The sequence below is a fragment of the Lytechinus pictus genome, chromosome 1 (genome assembly GCF_037042905.1).
Source record: "Lytechinus pictus isolate F3 Inbred chromosome 1, Lp3.0, whole genome shotgun sequence".
Taxonomy (NCBI): domain Eukaryota; kingdom Metazoa; phylum Echinodermata; class Echinoidea; order Temnopleuroida; family Toxopneustidae; genus Lytechinus; species Lytechinus pictus.
The window spans coordinates 11226797-11245856 of record NC_087245.1 but is presented as its reverse complement, the minus strand read 5'-3'; the positions used below and the strand labels follow the sequence as shown (position 1 = coordinate 11245856).

At 40.7% G+C, this 19060-nt stretch overlaps 1 protein-coding gene across 5 annotated transcripts; it reads left to right on the top strand.

Annotated features, from left to right (window-relative positions):
- Positions 1-1167: 1167 nt before the first annotated feature.
- On the top strand, positions 1168-17815 carry LOC129258200 (uncharacterized). 5 transcript variants are annotated; one of them, XM_064095939.1, is made up of 7 exons: positions 1168-1267; positions 6210-6467; positions 7514-7570; positions 8010-8150; positions 10891-11025; positions 14915-14945; positions 15674-17815. In XM_064095939.1, exons 2-7 carry the CDS (start codon positions 6216-6218, stop codon positions 16003-16005), a joined length of 948 nt encoding a protein of 315 aa, XP_063952009.1. In that variant the 5' UTR covers positions 1168-1267; positions 6210-6215; the 3' UTR covers positions 16006-17815. The 5 variants fall into 5 exon arrangements, with proteins under 5 accessions (XP_063952009.1, XP_063952007.1, XP_063952011.1 ...); XM_064095937.1 differs by lacking the exon at positions 1168-1267 and adding an exon at positions 5393-5710; XM_064095941.1 differs by lacking the exon at positions 1168-1267 and adding an exon at positions 5554-5887.
- Positions 17816-19060: the final 1245 nt, after the last annotated feature.

Sequence of the window (19060 nt, the reverse complement as noted above, 5' to 3'; positions counted from 1 at the left end):
TATATTATTATCTGATATATCATAACTAAGCCAAATTACCAAAATTTGCAGACTACCAAAAGTATTGTTTGAAAACAATATCATTGAAATTTGAAATTCTTAATCTTATCAGAAGAAGGGGGATGTTACGATATCAGTATTGATATCTAAGCACTTCATACACCTCCCGCAACATGGATACCATGCCTGTTGATTGACCTGCCTGGCCTGTATAATAACCAAAGTATCCACCAGAGTCCTTTGTATTGGATCAGTAGGAAGGTCCCCTATTACTAATACTTTTCATGAGCAGAGTGTCCCGTTTTTAGGTCTAAATCTCGATTTTTTCGCTCGCGCTTTGCGCGCGCATCAATTGTTTAGTTATATAGCTATCCTGTTCACGATTACAAAAATTGATTAAAATTTTCAATTCTTTTTGTAGAAATGTCAAAAAAAATTCAGCTCGCGCTTCGCGCTCGCATTATTAATGTAAGGAAGACCCCCAATTACTCATCCTTTTCATGATTTACAAAACATGAATAGAGTGTCTCGTTTGTAGGTCGAAATCTCGAAATTTTCCGCTCGCGCTACGCGCTCGCATCAATTGTTTATTAAATACCTATTCTTTTTAAGTTTAAAAAAGTGCTTAGAATTTCCATTCTTTAGGTCAAAATGAAAAAACAAATGTCAGCTCGCATTATTTGATTGTTGAAAATGGAACGTCTTCATGGCTAACTGCAATTGAAGTCTGTTACAGATACCTTTTCCATCAGTTCATTTCTGCTCGCACTTCGCGTTCGTAGTAATTATTTAGTTGCATATACATCTTTTTTCAGGAAAACAAACATTGCCCAGAATGTTCAAATTTTCGGGAAAATACATTAAAATTTCAAAATAAAAATTAGCTCGCGCTTCGCACTCGCATTATACATGTATGAATAAGGATTATGCTATTATAAATTCATGTTGATGTATTTAAGAATAAAGCTAGGAAGTTACTATGACGACTACCCCGTCAAAGAAACAAACAAAAATCATCTTCGAGCGGCCGATCGGGGAAAATATGGCTGAAAAAAATTCCGGTCCCCCCCCCCCCCCATTTGGCGAAGGCTGGATCCGCCCCTGCATGAACATGATGAACATGTATGTATATGTACATGCATGTATATCATAAATTGCAATGATCTTACTTCAGTGCCTGCCGTTTCCCTCTAAAGAAAGGAGCCTCGCGTGAGGAAACACATTGAACTGCACAACAGGAGTGATTCTATTTCTCGACAAAGTGGATGTAAGTAAAAAATAGATAGGTCTTAGGATACTGCAATTAGGAGGCAAGATATTTAGAGAGGCCGATAGGGTGATCTTTGGAGATTTCATACTTATATAATATTTCTTGTCACCTTATCGCTTGATAAGATGTAGGTATCATAAAAATGACATGCTTGTATTATACGGTTGTTTAATATAACATGGGAATTCGCTAATCGACAGTTATGCCCATTCGCCGGCTAGCTGGGGTAGCTCCATGGATATTATCACTAATTATCACTAATGCGTGAACCAGAATCCTGTGTTATTATGACAGTTTGCAATGATTACATATTCATTTATATTCATTGTATATTCATATTATTCATTTTCTATTCCTTGCTCCTTGTGAAAACCTTTTCCAATAACGTGATAGCAGCCCAATTCATTCAATTCATTCATTAAAAAAAATATTTTGTGTAAATTCTTGCCAAACTATTTAATTTTATAATCTTTTCTTATTAGTAACAACATATATCATGTCATTTTTGTTATTTTGTTTGATTTACCGTATATGTTAAGCTTCTTTCATATGTGTTTACTTTTTACTTTGTATTGTATATGGACCCCATGGAAGAACAATATAGTCATGTCGACTAAACTGAAAATGGGCTATCAATCCGTTTTGCATTTTGCATTTTTGTTTTTTTGTTCTTTTTTATACGGAAAATAAATACTCTACTATACTATACTATAATTGCTGCAGGGACAATAATTAAAATCGAGAATGAACATTCTAACATACACAAACACACATTTAAACACTACACACTATGAACAGCGATGGGGGGGGGGGGGGGCTTGTCCACTTGTTCCCAAATTTGGAGTCTATGTTGTGAGAAGGTAGTCACAACGCCTCCCCCCTCCGGAGGGACAGGACATCAGAGGAACACACACCCACCCACACCCGCCCACACACGCACTCACATCCCCGTTTACGTATGTGCTGTTAGGTTTCAGTCACAACTCAGAGCAGCGACCGACCGATTAGTAGCCTGCTCGGGCGCCGCTATAATACCCCCATTCCACTGACCATCGGAACCTGATCTGACGCCAATCTGATCCCAATTTTGCAAAAATGTCAGCGCTCCGATGAGTTCCGATGAAAATTCACCCGACATCCACTTTTTTTGGTCCCTGTTTTCCGTAAAATCCTATAAAGATCCAACATTGATCGGGGTAATCGGATGAAGGACTGGTAGCGGCCCGATGTCTGTCCGCCATTTTCATCGGCAGCGTCCGATTGATTCGAATGTGGTCGGATTGTAATTCGAGGGTGGCCTGACACTAATCTGACACTTCCAACACTCTCCCGACATCAACCCGACAAATCGGTTGCTGTTCGGAGGGTAATCGGACACTGACCCAATACTGGTCGGATTTTCGCCAAAATCGGCAGTCGAGTATAAAAGCAGGCTGCACCTCCTGACAATACTAGACATGGATCAACTTCTTCGCAACGCTGCAGCCCTGGGCTGTGTTTTTATGCTCCAGCAACAAACTATGCAACAAGACGCAATAGCCCTTCAGGTCCTGAGAAAGAGGCTGAGAAAAAGGCGAAGAAGACCACGTCGTTATTGGGTTCGACCATGGCTGCAAGCTGAGAGAAGGCTGTTATATGGGCACTACACCAGACTCTTGAATGAACTAAGAATGGAGGATACAACGGCATTTTTCAATTTCTTGAGAGTTACGCCAGAATTTTTTGATGAACTACTCCAGAGACTCGCACCAAGACTCACGAAGGACGATACCAATGCCAGGAGAGCCCTTGAACCTGGTCTCAAGTTAGCCTGTACCATATTAAGGCACCTTGCAGCTGGCGATCGGTATCCGTCACTGTCATACCGTTTCAGGGTTGCTCGAGAAACCATTTGCAAGTTTATCCCCGAAGTCTGTCAAGCCATAGTGGATGAGTATGCTAATGAAGTGATCCAGTGTCCCACCACTGAACAAGAATGGCGTGCAATTGCTGAAGAATACGAGAGGCGTTGGAACGTTCCACATGTAATGGGGGCACTTGATGACAAGCACGTGGCACTCAGGAAACCAGAGAACTCCGGCAGTCTCTACCATAATTTTAAACATTTCTTCTCAGTAGTCCTCATGGCACTTGTTGATGCTAACTACCGGTTCTTGTGGATAGACACCGGTGCTCAAGGACACATGTCTGACGCGCAGATATACAATGCATCTGAGCTCAAAGAGACAGTGGAGAGTGGTCAAATAGGATTCCCCCCACCTGAGCCAATGACCAATGACAACCAGAACATGCCATATTTCATGATCGGGGATGACGCCTTTGCTTTGCGAACCCACATGATGAAGCCCTACTCGAGAAAGAACCTGAATCGTACAGAGCGGATATACAACTATCGCATAAGTAGAGCCCGAAGAGTCGTGGAAAATGCCTTCGGAATACTAGCAGCCAGATTCCAGTGTCTTCTAGGAACACTACAGCAACAACCTGATGTTGTGCGTAACATCATAGAAACATGTGTCTGTCTCCACAACCTGATTGGAATACGGCACCCAGCCATGCACCATGGTCAGCTGGATACAGAGGATACCGACCATAACATTATACCAGGAGAATGGAGGAACATGGCTCCCATGCATGAAGTACCAACTCCAAGAGGACCCTTCCGCGACACAGCAGAGGCCAAAGCACAGCGTGAAACCCTGATTGGGGCCTGAATAGGCCTATCCTCCGTCTCTGCATCCTCAGGAGAAGGCACAGAGGATTCTTCTGCCACTTGAGATTGTTGTGGAGTGTCGGGAGGTCTCTTCTTAGCCTTCTGTCCTCGAACATTTCTGTTTTTTCTTGGAGCCATATTTAAGATCTTGGTGCTGTGTAGTGTCCGAGAAAATATGTGAAGTCAGCGTCGGCTGGCCCTCCTTTCATAGTCCGTTGGCCTTCAGATGTCGCCGCTTGCTATGCGATATGTGTCGGATGGCAGTTTGGTTAATGAGCGATTACCCTCCGATGTCACAACGGATAGCAATCGGACGGTACTAATTATCACGTTAACCGCCGATGAGAATCGAATTGGTGATGGGCGGCTATCAGGCGCGTCGGGCAGACCGCCGATTGCAATCAGATGAGCGTCAGATGACAGTAAATCATCGGACACTCATCAGATTGCCGTCGGACGTCGGCTAGACAGGTCCGATAGTTGCACAACACGATTCTGACACACATCGGACAGACTCGACATTCATCCGACGCTGACTCGATTTGCGACCGGAAATGGCGTCCGATGGCGAACTAAGCTCTGAGCTTAGTTCCTTCATCGGACGATTTCGCCTCATCGGATTACGCCCGACACGTCGGACACTGACCTGATAGTCGACAAACACAAATCGGATTCATCGGAGTGTGATACGATACTCTTCGGTGGGTTACCGAAAGAAAAAAACTTTGCTTCCGATGAGTGACCGATGAGCCCAATTCTCTGTGGAATGGGGGTACTCACCAACGATTTTTGTAGAAGTCGAGCTGGCTGTAGAAAGACTTATCGGTGGCCGAGCAGTGCCCAGTCGATTATCCATCGGTCGCCGGTCGACTCAAGGCCAAATCGGAGAAAATTGTCTGTTTCGCGTCCAAGCAGTGATAGCTGATGACCCAACGATTCCCGGGCGGTCTCCCACCGGCCACCGGCCTATTTTTAATGGAATCGCCCAGCGTCTGCCCGGTGATCAGTGGGGCCATTCTAGGTCTCCCGTAGGCCTACGAGCGGCAACCACCCGGGCTCCGCTGAGGCTATTTTTTAACGATCTACGTGGGAATCAGGGGCGGAAATCTCTCACAAAGGTAGGGGGGACAAGGGGCTGGAAAAATTGACAAGCAAAAAAAAAAAGGGTTATCACCAAAAATATAAGGTAATTTCGACAAAAAACAATTTGACAAGCAAAAAAAAAAAAAAAAAAAAAAAAAAAAAAAGAAGGTTATCACCCCAAAATGGTCCAAAATACATGTTTTATTTCGATGTATTTCTTTTTATCACAAAAGACCAAAAATAGTAGGGGGGACATTTGATATTGTGTCCCCCTACTATTTTGAGTAGGGGGGACGCGTCCACCCTGGGATTTCCGCCCATGCTGGGAATAAATTAGGATGCTGCCGATCTTGAATTCGCCGCGAGATCATCGACCGATCTCTGAGCAGCCGGCGACCGACCGATAACCGCTCGACAGCCTTTGATCCAACGAGTTCAACTTTTGACCTAAATCGTTCGATTTTGAATTCGCCGCGATATCATCGACCGATCTCTGAGCAGTCAGCGGCCGGTGACCGCTCGACAGCCTTTGATCCAACGAGTTTATTTTTTACCTAAATCGTTTGACGGTGACCGCTCAATTACGTCAGCGCCCGGACGGCGACCGTTCGGGCACCGAGCGCATTTAGGGCGACGAGTGAATAGTGAGCAGATTTTTTATTGTCTTTTTCAAACGTATCGCCTTTGGAGCTTTGTGGTCGTCTGCATTTACGACGAACTAAAACATGCGAACTTCGCAACTTCGAACGAGATAATAGAGAAGGAAAAAAAGAACGAAAGCAGCTAAAAAAATATCAACAAGTCAGATGTGATCAGTGCAGGTGTAGTTGTCTGTAACTCTAATCATTTATTTTGGAAGGTGGATTTTGATGTTAACATACCAGCAAAATGAATTGACTTGGCTGTATCCTTCTCTTGTTACTAGTAGTATAAACTTCAAAATCCAATCCATGAACGTGATACAGCTGTTTAGTTCTGTTTCTTGTGACCTTTACATTCTATTTGCACACTGGGTGTTTTAATTTTCCTCTGACATTATTCAAATTTGAGAAATTGTCGTCTATGCACTGTTCTAATTCATTTTGAAATAGTGTATGGGAAATCGCCTATAGTCAATATGTTTCCATTGTTTTTCACCTTCAGGTACACATGGCTCAACCGGTGAACGCACTTCCGGGTTCCTCAACCTCAGCATTTCATCCGTACCAAGGTAATATCCCCCAGAGTCCCACTCCAATCAGCCATAGCTATTCAGGAAACTATAACCGGTACTCCGGAAGAGCAACAGGGTGGATTCAGCTTTGTTGTGGTGTAGGGGCGATCTTTATAGGGGTGGCGCAGTTCTTACTCGGCGGCTCGTCTCTCCGTTTCTTTTCATTCGGGATATGGATGGGACTTTGTGTAAGTATATTGATCATTGTAAAAAAAGATAAATAATCAGTATCCACCTTATGCATACAGTAAATTTAAACAGTGCAAATGTTTGGGAAAGAAACCCTACCCCAAAGAAACTTGACCCGACTCTCAGCGATAGCTGCAGGACTATTGCAGGTCGTCAAAGGCCAACAAATATGAATAGTCTGCATGTCAAGTCAGGCATTTCCCCAGTTGCTTGTAGCATGGAGCGACTCGGGCAAAGTCATTCATCGTTTATAGTAGAAGAAGGCTAAAATTTTGGAAAGGCTATTGATGCATTCTGCCCTACCTCTGCCAGAGCCACCAGATGAGACTAGGTGTAAGTTATATGAGAGGCGCAGTGTCAACCATCATCATAGAAAGCTGCTCCTCCCTACTTAAGAACATTTACCTCAGGTTAAAATATATACATCATATAGGGAAACACTGAAGTCTCTCAATCGACAGTGATGATACATGGATGATCTTTGATTACAGTATTATTGTGATTGTGGTATTCTACAAACCATGTCATACCGGTCCCAATACCGTTATGTCGATGAGCAATATAACCGCTCCCCCCAAAAAAGATAATGGCAGCAATTAAAAAAAAGAGGAAGTTTGTGCAATGTGCCATGTTCTGGCCAAATATCTGATATGTATCTGTACTTGTATATAATGGGCAAGAAAGAAGAAGAAGATTATGAGAGCAAAAGTTTTTAAACTAAAATTACATATTATAATCGAATTTCATCTCATTTTTAGTTAAATGTTAAAAGTTTAAAAGTTAAATTTGATATACCTTCTACCACGTTCAAAATTGATGTGCCCCTAATGCTAAAAGAAAACTCTTTGTTTTAATGGTTCTATTTTTATAAGCTTCATGACTTGTTTCTTACGAACGGCCTCATGCAACACGAGTACCTCTCAAAGTCAGTCTTACGAACAGTAATTAGGGACTACGATTAAACACCCGGCCATCACTCTATTAATATGATTGTGTTTCGATTAATAGGCCTATATTTCATTGTTTCCGCATATTTATTTCACAGTTCTTTGGGCCGACTGGAATAATAGGAATTGCAAGTTTCCGGGGAAGGACCTGTGTAGTAAGTAATGTTAAAGTCACACAGAAGTTATACTATTCGAAATATCATAAATTGCTTTGATCGGTCTGTAGTCAGATTCGTTGGTGTAACGCGTGTGTCAGTTTTGAAAAGCAGATTTTAATCAAAGTATATTAATTTACTCTGTTCATAGCTTCTCCAACTGGTAGAAAACACCAACGTTTGATCTTTTTATTATCTGTCAATAAACTCACCTTATAGTTGATTATGGTCTGGTTGGTTAGAAAAGAACGCTGTAATATAATCGAATTGTAGAGCAAATAAAATCTAAAAGCGATGAGTTTTGAAAATTTAAAGTAATGCATTTTTGTCTTCAATAACTTGGCTTGGTGTTCGTGTAAGATTTTTATTATCGTCATCAAATATGTTTAATTCAAGAAATTTGGTGAAGTGTCAACAATTATTATGATTATTTTGACAGATAACTGCTTACCTTGTAATGTGTATAATTTGCATCATCCTTGCCATGGCCATGATGATTTCTGGGACCGTAGTCGCTTCATTTGGATTACAGCAGTGCTACATTCGGGATAGCGTGATACCCTGTCAGAAAGGATTAGCGGTAAATATACACCCCATCGCAGCGGTTCTCAAAGTACGGCCCGCGAGACTCTCAGTTTTTCTTATTTAAAAAAATAATTTTTATGACATAATGAAACATGCCTCGATGTGATTACATTGTATGTAATAGATTCCAGTGAGCTTTGAGGCGTTTATTTCTTATTTGATATTATGAAAGATCGTATCTGTTATTGCACTGGTAGCAGCATATATAGGCTAAGACTATATTGATCATATGATTAGTAAAGCGCTGTATAGGTACCTGTTATGTATGTATTGGCGCCAGCGTCCCACATGGCATGTATAGGCTTACCATGGTTCACTGAAAGCAGTAGTTTAACATGTTCCATCTGAATACACATAACCCTACTCACTTAGATCACTTAGAATCCAATAACCTACTAACGCCTCATCAACACGGGTTCAGGAAATGAAGATCTTGTACTGCCCAACTACTGGAAGTCACAAATGATTGGAGTACTGCCCTTGATGCAAAAGATATAGTCGATTGCATTTACCTGGACTACCGCAAAGCGTTTGATAATGTTCCCCATACTAGACTCCTCACAAAGGTACAAGGATATGGAATCCAAGGAAAAGTATGGACATGGATTAAAGCGCTTCTCTCTGATCGCAAACAAAAGGTGATGGTCTAGATGGAGCACTGTCCAAGGAATGTGAGGTGACCAGTGGAATTCCTCAAGGTAGTGTTATCGGCCCTGCCCTCTTTATTATCTTCATCAATGATCTTCCAGATGTGATTTCTAAGAACTCTGTTAGTAGTAAAATTATTTGCAGATGACACAAAACTGTATGCACCTCGCCGTGACGAAGATGATAACGTAAGCCTACAAGATGATTTGTTCAACCTTTCGTCGTGGGCAGGAGACTGGCAGTTAACTTTCAACCAGAAGAAATGCAAAGTAATGTCTATTGGAAGAAAAAATCCAGGTATGAGCTACCTACTAGTACCAGATGACACATCTGAAATTCCAAAAGTGACAGAGGAAAACGACCTGGGAGTAACTTTTGATAACAACTTGCAATTTTCTAAACATATAATCAAAGCTTGTGCCATAGCAAACCGCCTTTTAGGACTTATCAAGAGAACTTTCTCAAATTTGGATGAAAGAGGTCTGGTTTACAAGACTTTACAAGTCAATCATACGACCATCTTTGGAATACTACAGTAGTGTATGGCATCATAAGAAAGACATCATAAAACTGGAAAATATCCAACGTAGAGCAACCAAGCTAATTCCACATCTGAAGAGCTTGAGCTACATTGAACGACTGAAGAAATTAAATCTACCAACGTTATCCTTTAGGAGAAATAGAGCTGATATGAACCAAACGTTTTAGATTATTCAGGGCATAGATGATTTGGACTGTACAAATTTCTTTAAACTTGACACTCAACCTCGGACAAGAGGACATTCTAGAAAACTAATCAAGTTAAGAGCACATTCAACACTCAGGCAACGGGACTTCTCGCAACGACTAATCAACCTATGGAATGACTTACCTTCTGAGGTCGTAAACAGTAGCAGTATAAATTCATTCAAATCAAATCTAGAGAAGGCCTGGAAAACCAAGTTTAATCGTTTCGACCCAGACACAGAATTTTCATAAATCGTCCAAACCCACACATGCATGTAAAATTGTTACGTTTATAACTGAGGACAAGTTCTAAGAAGATGCAGAGGGACAAATAAGTCTTCTATACTTTATGCCCAATATCAAGGTAAAAATACTCTGGCTACATAATTCTACAATACATTATCTGTCTCTCCAGTTCCAGGTAGATGTTTAAAGTGATTTAGGTATAATTACGATCTCTGGCATGCAGATGGGGGAGGGGGGGGGGGGCTTGGGGCCATTGACCCCATCAATGTTCACCATCAAGAAAATGAGGAAAAGAAAAAAAAAGGAATTGAAAAAGGTGAAATATTATTATGTCAAAACTATCATTTTCCCCAAAGGGACCGCGGACCCGTTTACAAAACGTAAGAATGACCATCCGATTATAACTTTTTGCATGGTCAGCCCCCCCCCCCTCCACTTTCAAAACCGTTCCGCGGCCCTTGTTGTACACGCTATATCTGACCACCTCAAATAATTTGTTTCATTCCACCACTGATTAGTACTAATATCATTTAAGAAAATGCAGAAATACCATTGATTCTCGCTGAATATTGGGAATTTGTCTAGTCATGTCTGTGTCTCGTATAAAACTGTAATATATTTTTGGTTAAAAAGGCTCCCAAAATATGGGTCAAATTGCACCAGAAAGCACCTAGAACTAGTAAGCTTCCAGTACATGCTCTAGCATCTCTAGAGTGGGTTTGGGGGATATATCCCTACACTTTCCATGCTTTCCGGATCAGGTGGTGGCTTGAACAAATACCCCCAAGTTTTTAAAGAAATAAATACCTTTTTCATCATCACAAATTGTTATTTTTTCAAATCTATGATTTAATGCGATTGAAATGATTAATTTTTCCGAATATTACATTCCAAAAACGCAGATTTGTTTGGCTCGGTCGCATCACTATCTTGCTTAATCTCAGCAACGAGAAACTATCAGGCATGATGATTTTTTAAACATAATTTGAACTATCCGCAACTTGCCTCAAAATTATTCCTTTCAAAAGTTATAGCATAAGCATTTTGATTTAGGGTGGGGGTTACCTTTTTGTTGAGTATTGATTATGATATTTATATGATCTTCTCCTCAACAGGAAAGTCGAACCACATCCGATGGAATCATGAGTCTAATCGGGTTTATTGAGATGATGGTTGCTATCATTGCTTCAGTCTATTGTTGTGCTGCGATTTGTTGTGGTAAACAATCTGGAAGTCAAGAATTCATGTTGGTAAGTGAGCGTGCCTTCGCTTAATTAAGGGAGCATGTGCACTCACTGAGCGGCGAATTCTTTCAAAATTAATATAGCGAATTCGAGACTTCGCCAGGGTTCGTAACAAGGTTGGATGAAAGTTAATAAACCGCTTTTCATTGTTGAAAACAGTTTTTCCTGTCGCAAATAAAATGTTAACATGATCAAAATTTCTGTGCTAATCATTCCCCCCCCCCCCGCAAACAGATGCTACGGTGTGCAAAACAGTCGCAAGCCTTTTAAAAGGTTGTAGGACGGTGTCGCTGAAGTTCTTTTTGAATCGTCATTGTGCTGGCGACCACGTGACCATAATGGTTCTTCAATAGAATCGACCCACTGAGAAAAAAAAATCGTGGAACGTTTGTGAATATACTTTTTCCATCTTAAAGGGGCTTTACACTAACGCTTCGTCCATGGAGTTCTCGCTGTGTAAATGAAAAATGGTCATGACGCAGTGGAAACTGGTACAGCGTACTGAGAGAGAAGTGAGAATACGTGGCATAGTACATGATCTTGAGCTACGTGGACTTTGAACAAGTCCACGTAGCGTGAGCGCCGTCTGAATAGTGCGTAGTAATAACGTAGTATAAGGATCTTCCTAAGACCTACTAACTGCTCCATCGACGTACATGAAGCATAGACGTACCAGACACGGACAAAACATAGCAACAACTTCTGGTCGAAGTGGTAGATCTTGATGTTACCTAGGATGAATATACTCACGCACGTGACGGAGACGTAGGTACAATGAGACGCAATCTGCTTGGACGCACCATGGACGCACCGAGGGAGTAGCGTGAACACCACCAACGCAAAATTAACTGAACAAGGAAGTGGCGTGGGCGTAGTATGCACGGGGCGATTTTACTACTTCGTCTTAGTCACTTTTTCTAAATTTCAGAGGCGTAAAAGTGCCATTAAAATAGTTTACAAATAAATTTAGATAACGCAATTATTCGGAAGCGTTTGTAACACTCGTCAGAAAAGTTGGCGAATCCGAAATTCTCAACGTTCGTAAGCACTCGCCGCTCACTGCACAGCGAGAGACCCCTTTGGTTTTTATGTACAGTATGTTGAGGATCGAAGGGATTTAAAGACGAAAAACATGACAAAGACATTTTTCTAACACCTCGAGGGCCCTCTTGCTCTGTCATTAAAATGAAGCCAGTTTCTTTTGGTATGTGTAGTCCTGCATACCTATACAACTGTTTGATCGATTGTACATTGCTTTTAAAGAAACTTAGAAAGTTCAGATTATACACCCTATAGCCGCAACTGAAATCATGAATTTGATTTCTTACAAAACAAAATATACAAAAAAAAAACACACACACAATAAGGTACACAAGTTTAGTAACCAGTAACTACGGGGCAATTCCATAAAATATGTACGTCCGACCCCCTATTATGTGGAACTTTCATGACATTTTCTATCTCTGATTTCTTGTTCTTTTGACAGTCTGTAATGTTCTCAAGGGACCATGACTTCGTCAGTTTACACAGTGAAGTGAGACTTTAGAAAAATAGGGTCGGACGTACAAAAAGGTTGCTCATTTTAGGGAATTGCGCTACGGTGAACCTAAATAATTCTATTTCTCTACTAGTTCTCTACTCTACTAGTTCGGGAGCAAGAAAAGCGGGTGAAGTAAAATGCACAATTTGAACCCTTGTTTTAATTTTTAAAAAAGTGTGATTCCTAAGTGATCGTATACCTGGTGATATCCCTCTTGTGTTTCTTAGTAATATTCGATCTGTGAATTATAAACTTTATGAATAATTGGAAACTGTTGTTTGTGATTTCGCTGATGAAATCCATGCATTATACCTTGGTCACATTTGCTACGGCCGCCGTAGATTTTAAAATTTCTACGGCGAGTAGCAATTCTACGGTCGCCTCAGAATTTCCACGGCCACTTACTCTAGCGGTCACATATGTTACGGTCGCCGCACGGCGTATTTTTTAATTTTTGGAGAAAAAAAATCTGCGGCTGACGTATGTCCTTGAAATCATGACGCACGGTCGCCCTAGGGCGATCCTGCGCTGGCCGTAGGTTTTTGACAAATACTACGGCAGACGCGAGGTGGCCGCAAGGCGCCCTCACGGCGGCCGCAGGGGAACTATACAGTGAGTATACCATGAATTGCTTGTCACACTCATGATATTTTACATTAGACATTTTATTTCAGAAAGATTTCAAAGTGTCGCACCATGCCCATGCGCGTATTCTGGGTGGGAGGGAGGGGGGGGGTTCGGGGCCCGTGCACCCGGGTAGGCGAAAAGGGGGCGCCAAAAAGAGGGAGGAAAGAAAGGGAAATAAAAGGGAGATAAAAAAGGAGGGGGAAAGAAGAGAAAGAGAAAAGGGAGAAAAGAAAGAGAGAAGGAAACAAGAAGAAGAGAAAAGGAGAGAAGAGAAAAGGGGGAAAGGGGGAGTAATAAAAGTGGGGGGGGGGGGACAAATTGATGTTCGACCTAGGAAGGGGGGGGGGGTCGCCAAATTAATATTTGACACTGATCTGAATATTATACGATCAGTAATGTTCGACCAAGGTAGGGAGGGGGGGGGCAAATCGACCTTTGGGGTGATTCGCGCTTCGCGCTCGCATCGAATGATTAGTTAGATGGACATCCTGTTAATGATTACCTAAATTGCGTAGAATGTCTAGTTTTGGAATGAAATATAAAAAAGGTTCAGCTCGCGCTTCGCGCTCGGATATAATAATTTTTAAGTGCCCATCCTGTTCATGATTACCAATAATGCTTAGAATTTCCAAACTTTGGGTCATTTTGGAATATAGACAATTTTCAGCTCGCCCTGACAGATAGAGAGATACCCATCCTGCTCATGCTTACAAAACTTCTCAGAATATTCTATTTTCAGGTCTATACACAAGCTATCAAAAATCGCGCTCGCATTATTTATTTGGACTTATGAAATAAATCTCCCTTAACCATTTTAACTTGTTTGTATGAATAAAGTTAAGATGTTAATAAACGCTTTAGTCTTAAGTAAGAACTACACCCTAAAAAACAACAAAAATCAGCATTTAACTCCCCATGATAATACTAGTAATAATGATAATGATAATAACGTCATATTTTACCCCAGTTAGCCGCTGGTGAAAGGGCAATATCTGTGCTTCCTGGTCACATTTGTTCTTTAAAAAAAAGTGGTATTACATCATATTCATGGATAGATTACTTTTTATCAAGTCATCATTAAAAAAGTGGTCTGCAGTTGCCCTTTTTCATGTGATTATGAAATAAGATAATTCAACATGCATTCAAGGCACCTGTTTGCCTGACGAGGAGGGGTCGACATTTTTTTGAAAAGTAAACATGCATATGGGCCAAAATTATAGGTAGGGCCCCGAGGTGCAAAATTCTAAATACGCGCCTGGTGGCTCCCGAGCAGATAACACAAAAGGAGAAGGGGAAAGGAGGGAAGAAAAACACGAGGGCAGCCGCACGGCCACCGTACGCTCGACGTACGGCCGCCGTAGACCGTTCTACGCCATGCCTACGGCTAGTCTAATTTCTACGGCGAGCGTAGAAAAGAAAAAATGTTATAACTCCGCGTTAAAATTCTGCGGCCACCCCTACGGCCTGTAAAAAGAAGGAATCCGCCGTACGTCGACCCTGCGGCCACCGCAGATTTTCTGCGGCTGCCGCAGAAATTTCTCGAATTCAGGTATCTACGGCCGCCGTACGGCCGCCGTAGAGCAAATGTGACCAAGGTATTAGCTAAAACCGGGACCACTCAGGACACATTTAGTAGAATTATTGGCAAATTCTGGCTTTGAAATGTTCGTAGTTCTGATCTCGAAGAAATCATATAAATTAATTTACTATACTTTGATTTTTTTTTAGGCTGACCAACATCCTACAGTCACCCTACAGCGTAAGTAAAGTACACTGTATCAATCATTGTTATCAGTAAATTAGAGGCAGGTGACAATCCACCAACGAAGAGAAATGCCTAACATGATGATTCCTGAACGTAAGAGGGCGGATTATAACGTAAATATGCTTATGTTACTTTGTGAGAGATATAAATGTTCTCAAACTTTTTTTTTCTGTCCGATATCAAAAAAATTGTCAGTTTGTGCTCTAAACCCTAACGATTGAAATTTCCGGGTTTTAAACTGTCTTTTCGAATCAGGGAATCAGGCTGAACACTACCCTCGCAGAATTTTCAAGCTAGCTGCTAGATAGTGAATAGCTAGTGAATATCTTAATAAACTTGTAGTAGGCATGCAAAGAAATAGTGAAGTGATCGTTAAGCTTGCATGCGCTGTTTGCTAGCTTGCAATCGTATAGGGCCTATCGGGTGAGCGACCAGCTAGTCGACCGCCAGCTAGTTAGTAGCTTGCACCACGCCCTTAAATTACGAGTATGCCAAGCTGAGAGCACCTATTATAAATAAGTGCATTAAAAAACCTTATTAACAGTGTAAATGTGCTTCAGTGTGACATTGGGCTTCGCCTTTTAAACTATTTTTTCTAGGAGTGGGATGTATTTCTGCTTAGAACAAAAGGCCAAGTGACAGACGTTTTCGTATCATCATTTCCTCGAGTGACGATGAAATGTGCAGCCACGATACTATGAATTACATTGTTTTGTTTGCAGATCAAGGAGGTTTGCCATATCATCCTGGAAACCTACTGCGGAATCCATACACCCAACTGCAACTCGGACTGATGCATCCGCAACAGCAGACTCAGACACACCAACAGGCTTTCCAAACACATCAGTCACTAGCTCCTCAACAGACGTTTCTCCAACAACAGACACGAGCTCCGCATCAGGTATCCCCACACCAACATGCTTATCAACAGCAGCAGACTCTGCAACCACTAATGACATTCACACCTCAGTTGTTAAATCCACCACAGACATCCATACAACAACAGGCTTATCCATCTTATCGGACTCACCAACCACAGCAGATGCACCGATAACAGTACACCCAGGCAGCGCAACAGACACAGCAAACATTTACACCTCACCAGGTATTCCTACATCAACAATGAATAAGACGGTATAAAGATCGAATGTTAACGTGTCAAACATCAACTCCTTTTCAAAACACCTCGCGATTTTTTTTGGTCATATATAAACATTTCCTCTCTAGGAGGCACCACACTCTCCCCTCTGGATAACCAGCTAACAGTTTTTTGAACCACCCTTATCTTCAGGTCACTTTGGTCTAGCGGTTAGAGGATTGGACTTATGTTCGTCATGATATGAGTTCGGATCCCCGATCTCCCATCTACGACCCTAGAGTAATTTCTGTCAGTCAGCCACTATGCCTGATTAACTTAGACGTAACATATTTCAGGGACCTGGGAACGATTTTTTCAGTGGGGGTGCTGAAATCTCTCCTCAAAGGTGGGGGGGGGGGGAGGGGACACAATTGAGTTTTCCATAATTACACACACACACACCTCTAAGGGCACCACACACACACCCACCAACCCACATACATATATATGACAGTCACTTAGCTTTCTTCTTATAAAAAGAACAAAGAACATTAGGCGTGCCACAAGGGTCTATTCTAGGTCCCCTTTTATTTTCAATATATGTTAATAGTTTACCTGAATGTATTCATGAAGGTATCATAGATATGTACGCTGACGACACGACACTTACCGTCAGTGCGAAGAAAAAATAACTGTTGCATTAAACAAGGTCATGGCATGGATTAAAGATCATCAGCTCGTCCTCAACACTGAAAAAACATGTGTCATGATAATAGGTTCTCGTGCTAATCTCAGGAAAATAGATTCTTTCACGATTTCGTTAAACGGTGATTTGATAAATAGAGTTCAATTCACCAAATGCTTAGGAGTTTTGATAGATGAAGAACTGAAATGGTCAAAACAAATTGAAAATGTATGTAAACTTACTCAGAAAAGTATTGGCATAATAAAGAGAGCGAAAAGTTCTTTGCCTGTGCAGTCCTTAAAGTTGCTTTATAACAGTTTAGTGTTGCCAAGATTTGATTACTGTTCTGCTGTATGGTCGAATAGATTTCAATCCCATATAATTAAGCTGCAAAAAAATTCAGAAGAGGGCTGCAAGAATAATATTGAACAAGACATACGACACTCCGTCGGCTGATTTGTTCGCAAGTCTTAAATGGATGACACTAGACAAACGATTTGAGCTCAGTCGCGTTTTGATGATATATAAATGTGTTCATAATTTAGCACCTTCTTACCTTCAGGTAAACTTAACCAATCCAAATGATGTATATGAACATCATACCAGACAGAGAGACAGTGGATATTTACGCGTGCCCAAGTTTCGCACTGATTGTTATAAGTGTAGTCCAATTGTTTCTTCAATATTTGAATGGAATAAGCTTGATAATTCAATTAGAACAGCTCCTTCTGTCATTTCATTTAAGAGAATGTTTAAAAGAACTTGTAATTTATAAATAACTTGCGGATCATCCACTGTTGTGCGTATTTTGTGTTAGCATGATCTTGATGATTTGGTGTATATTATCAGTATTTTCAAGATGTCGTTCTTAGTTAATTTGATTTATTGATATTTGATTATAGGTCAAACGAGTGCCCGTCTGCGTTTTGTTTGCTGCTAAGTTTGTTAATGTTTCGTTTTACATTCAAATCCTAATGTGAATCTTAATACCGTAACATTCTGTACATACGTTATGCATTTTGTAAATATGTTTATTGTTATTCAGGGCGCCATGGAAGACCACTACTTATTGGTGAATGGGCTACCCTATCAAAATATCAGAAATAAATAAATAAATAAAATAAATAAAGATATATAACTAGATAACTCGAGCGCAAAGCGCGAGCTATTTTTTTTTTTTGGGGGGGGATTTTGTCCTGAACATTGAACATTTTGAGCAATGTTTGTGGTCCTGAACAAGATGCGTATGTAACAAATAATAACTGGGAACGCGATCAGATATTTTTTTTCAGACCTAAAAATGGGACATCTTAAGCACTTTTCTAATCATGAACAGGGTAGGTATAAAACTATACAATTGATGCGAGCGCGAAGCGCGAGCGGAAACAAAATTGAGATTTCAGACCAAAAAACCCCCAGACATTCTAAGCACTTTTCTAATGATGAAGAGGATAGGTATATAACTATACAATTGATGCGAGCGCGAAGCGCGAGCGGAAATAAAAATGTGATTTCGAACCTAAAAACGGGACATCTTAAGCACTTTTCTAATCATGAACAGGATAGGTATATAACTATACAATTGATGCGAGCGCGAAGCGCGAGCGGAAATAAAATGAGATTCAAGACCTAAAAACAGGACATCTTAAGCACTTTTCTAATCATGAAAATGATGGGTAATTGGATATATTCTTACATTAATAATGTGAGCGCGAAGCGCGAGCAGAAAATTTTTGATATTATGATCTGAAACTCCACACTGAATGTAATATGGTTTGAACATATAAAGAAAAATCAGAATAAAGAATAAAGATTTGATCAAAATCCGACAAGGAATATCAAAGTTATTGCATTTTAAAGATTAGCATTATTCCGGTGAAACAGTTTTAAGCATGTCTTCATTAATATTCAATGAGCAAACTGATGATGTCATATCCCCACTTTTTCTTTTGTATTGTATTATGTAAAATTAGGTTTATTCAATATTTTCCCTTCAAGAACCAAAAACAGTGGAATTGACAACTGATTTAGTCTATCAGATATTCTTTGCTGCAACTTATTTCATTATAAGGGAGAAATATCATTCACACTGGTATGAAAAAATGAAACAATTTTGATTCCATGTACTAACACAACAGGATTGTGGGGATATGACATCTTCAACCCACATGGGCGGAAATCCCAGAGGGGACAGGGGGACGTGTCCCCCTACCAAAAATAGTAGGGGGACACATTATCAAATGTCCCCTACTAATTTTGGTCTTTCATGGAGAAAAATACATCAATACATCACTTCACAATCGAAGTAATACCTTTGGGACTAAATGACCTTGCATTTTGGGTGAA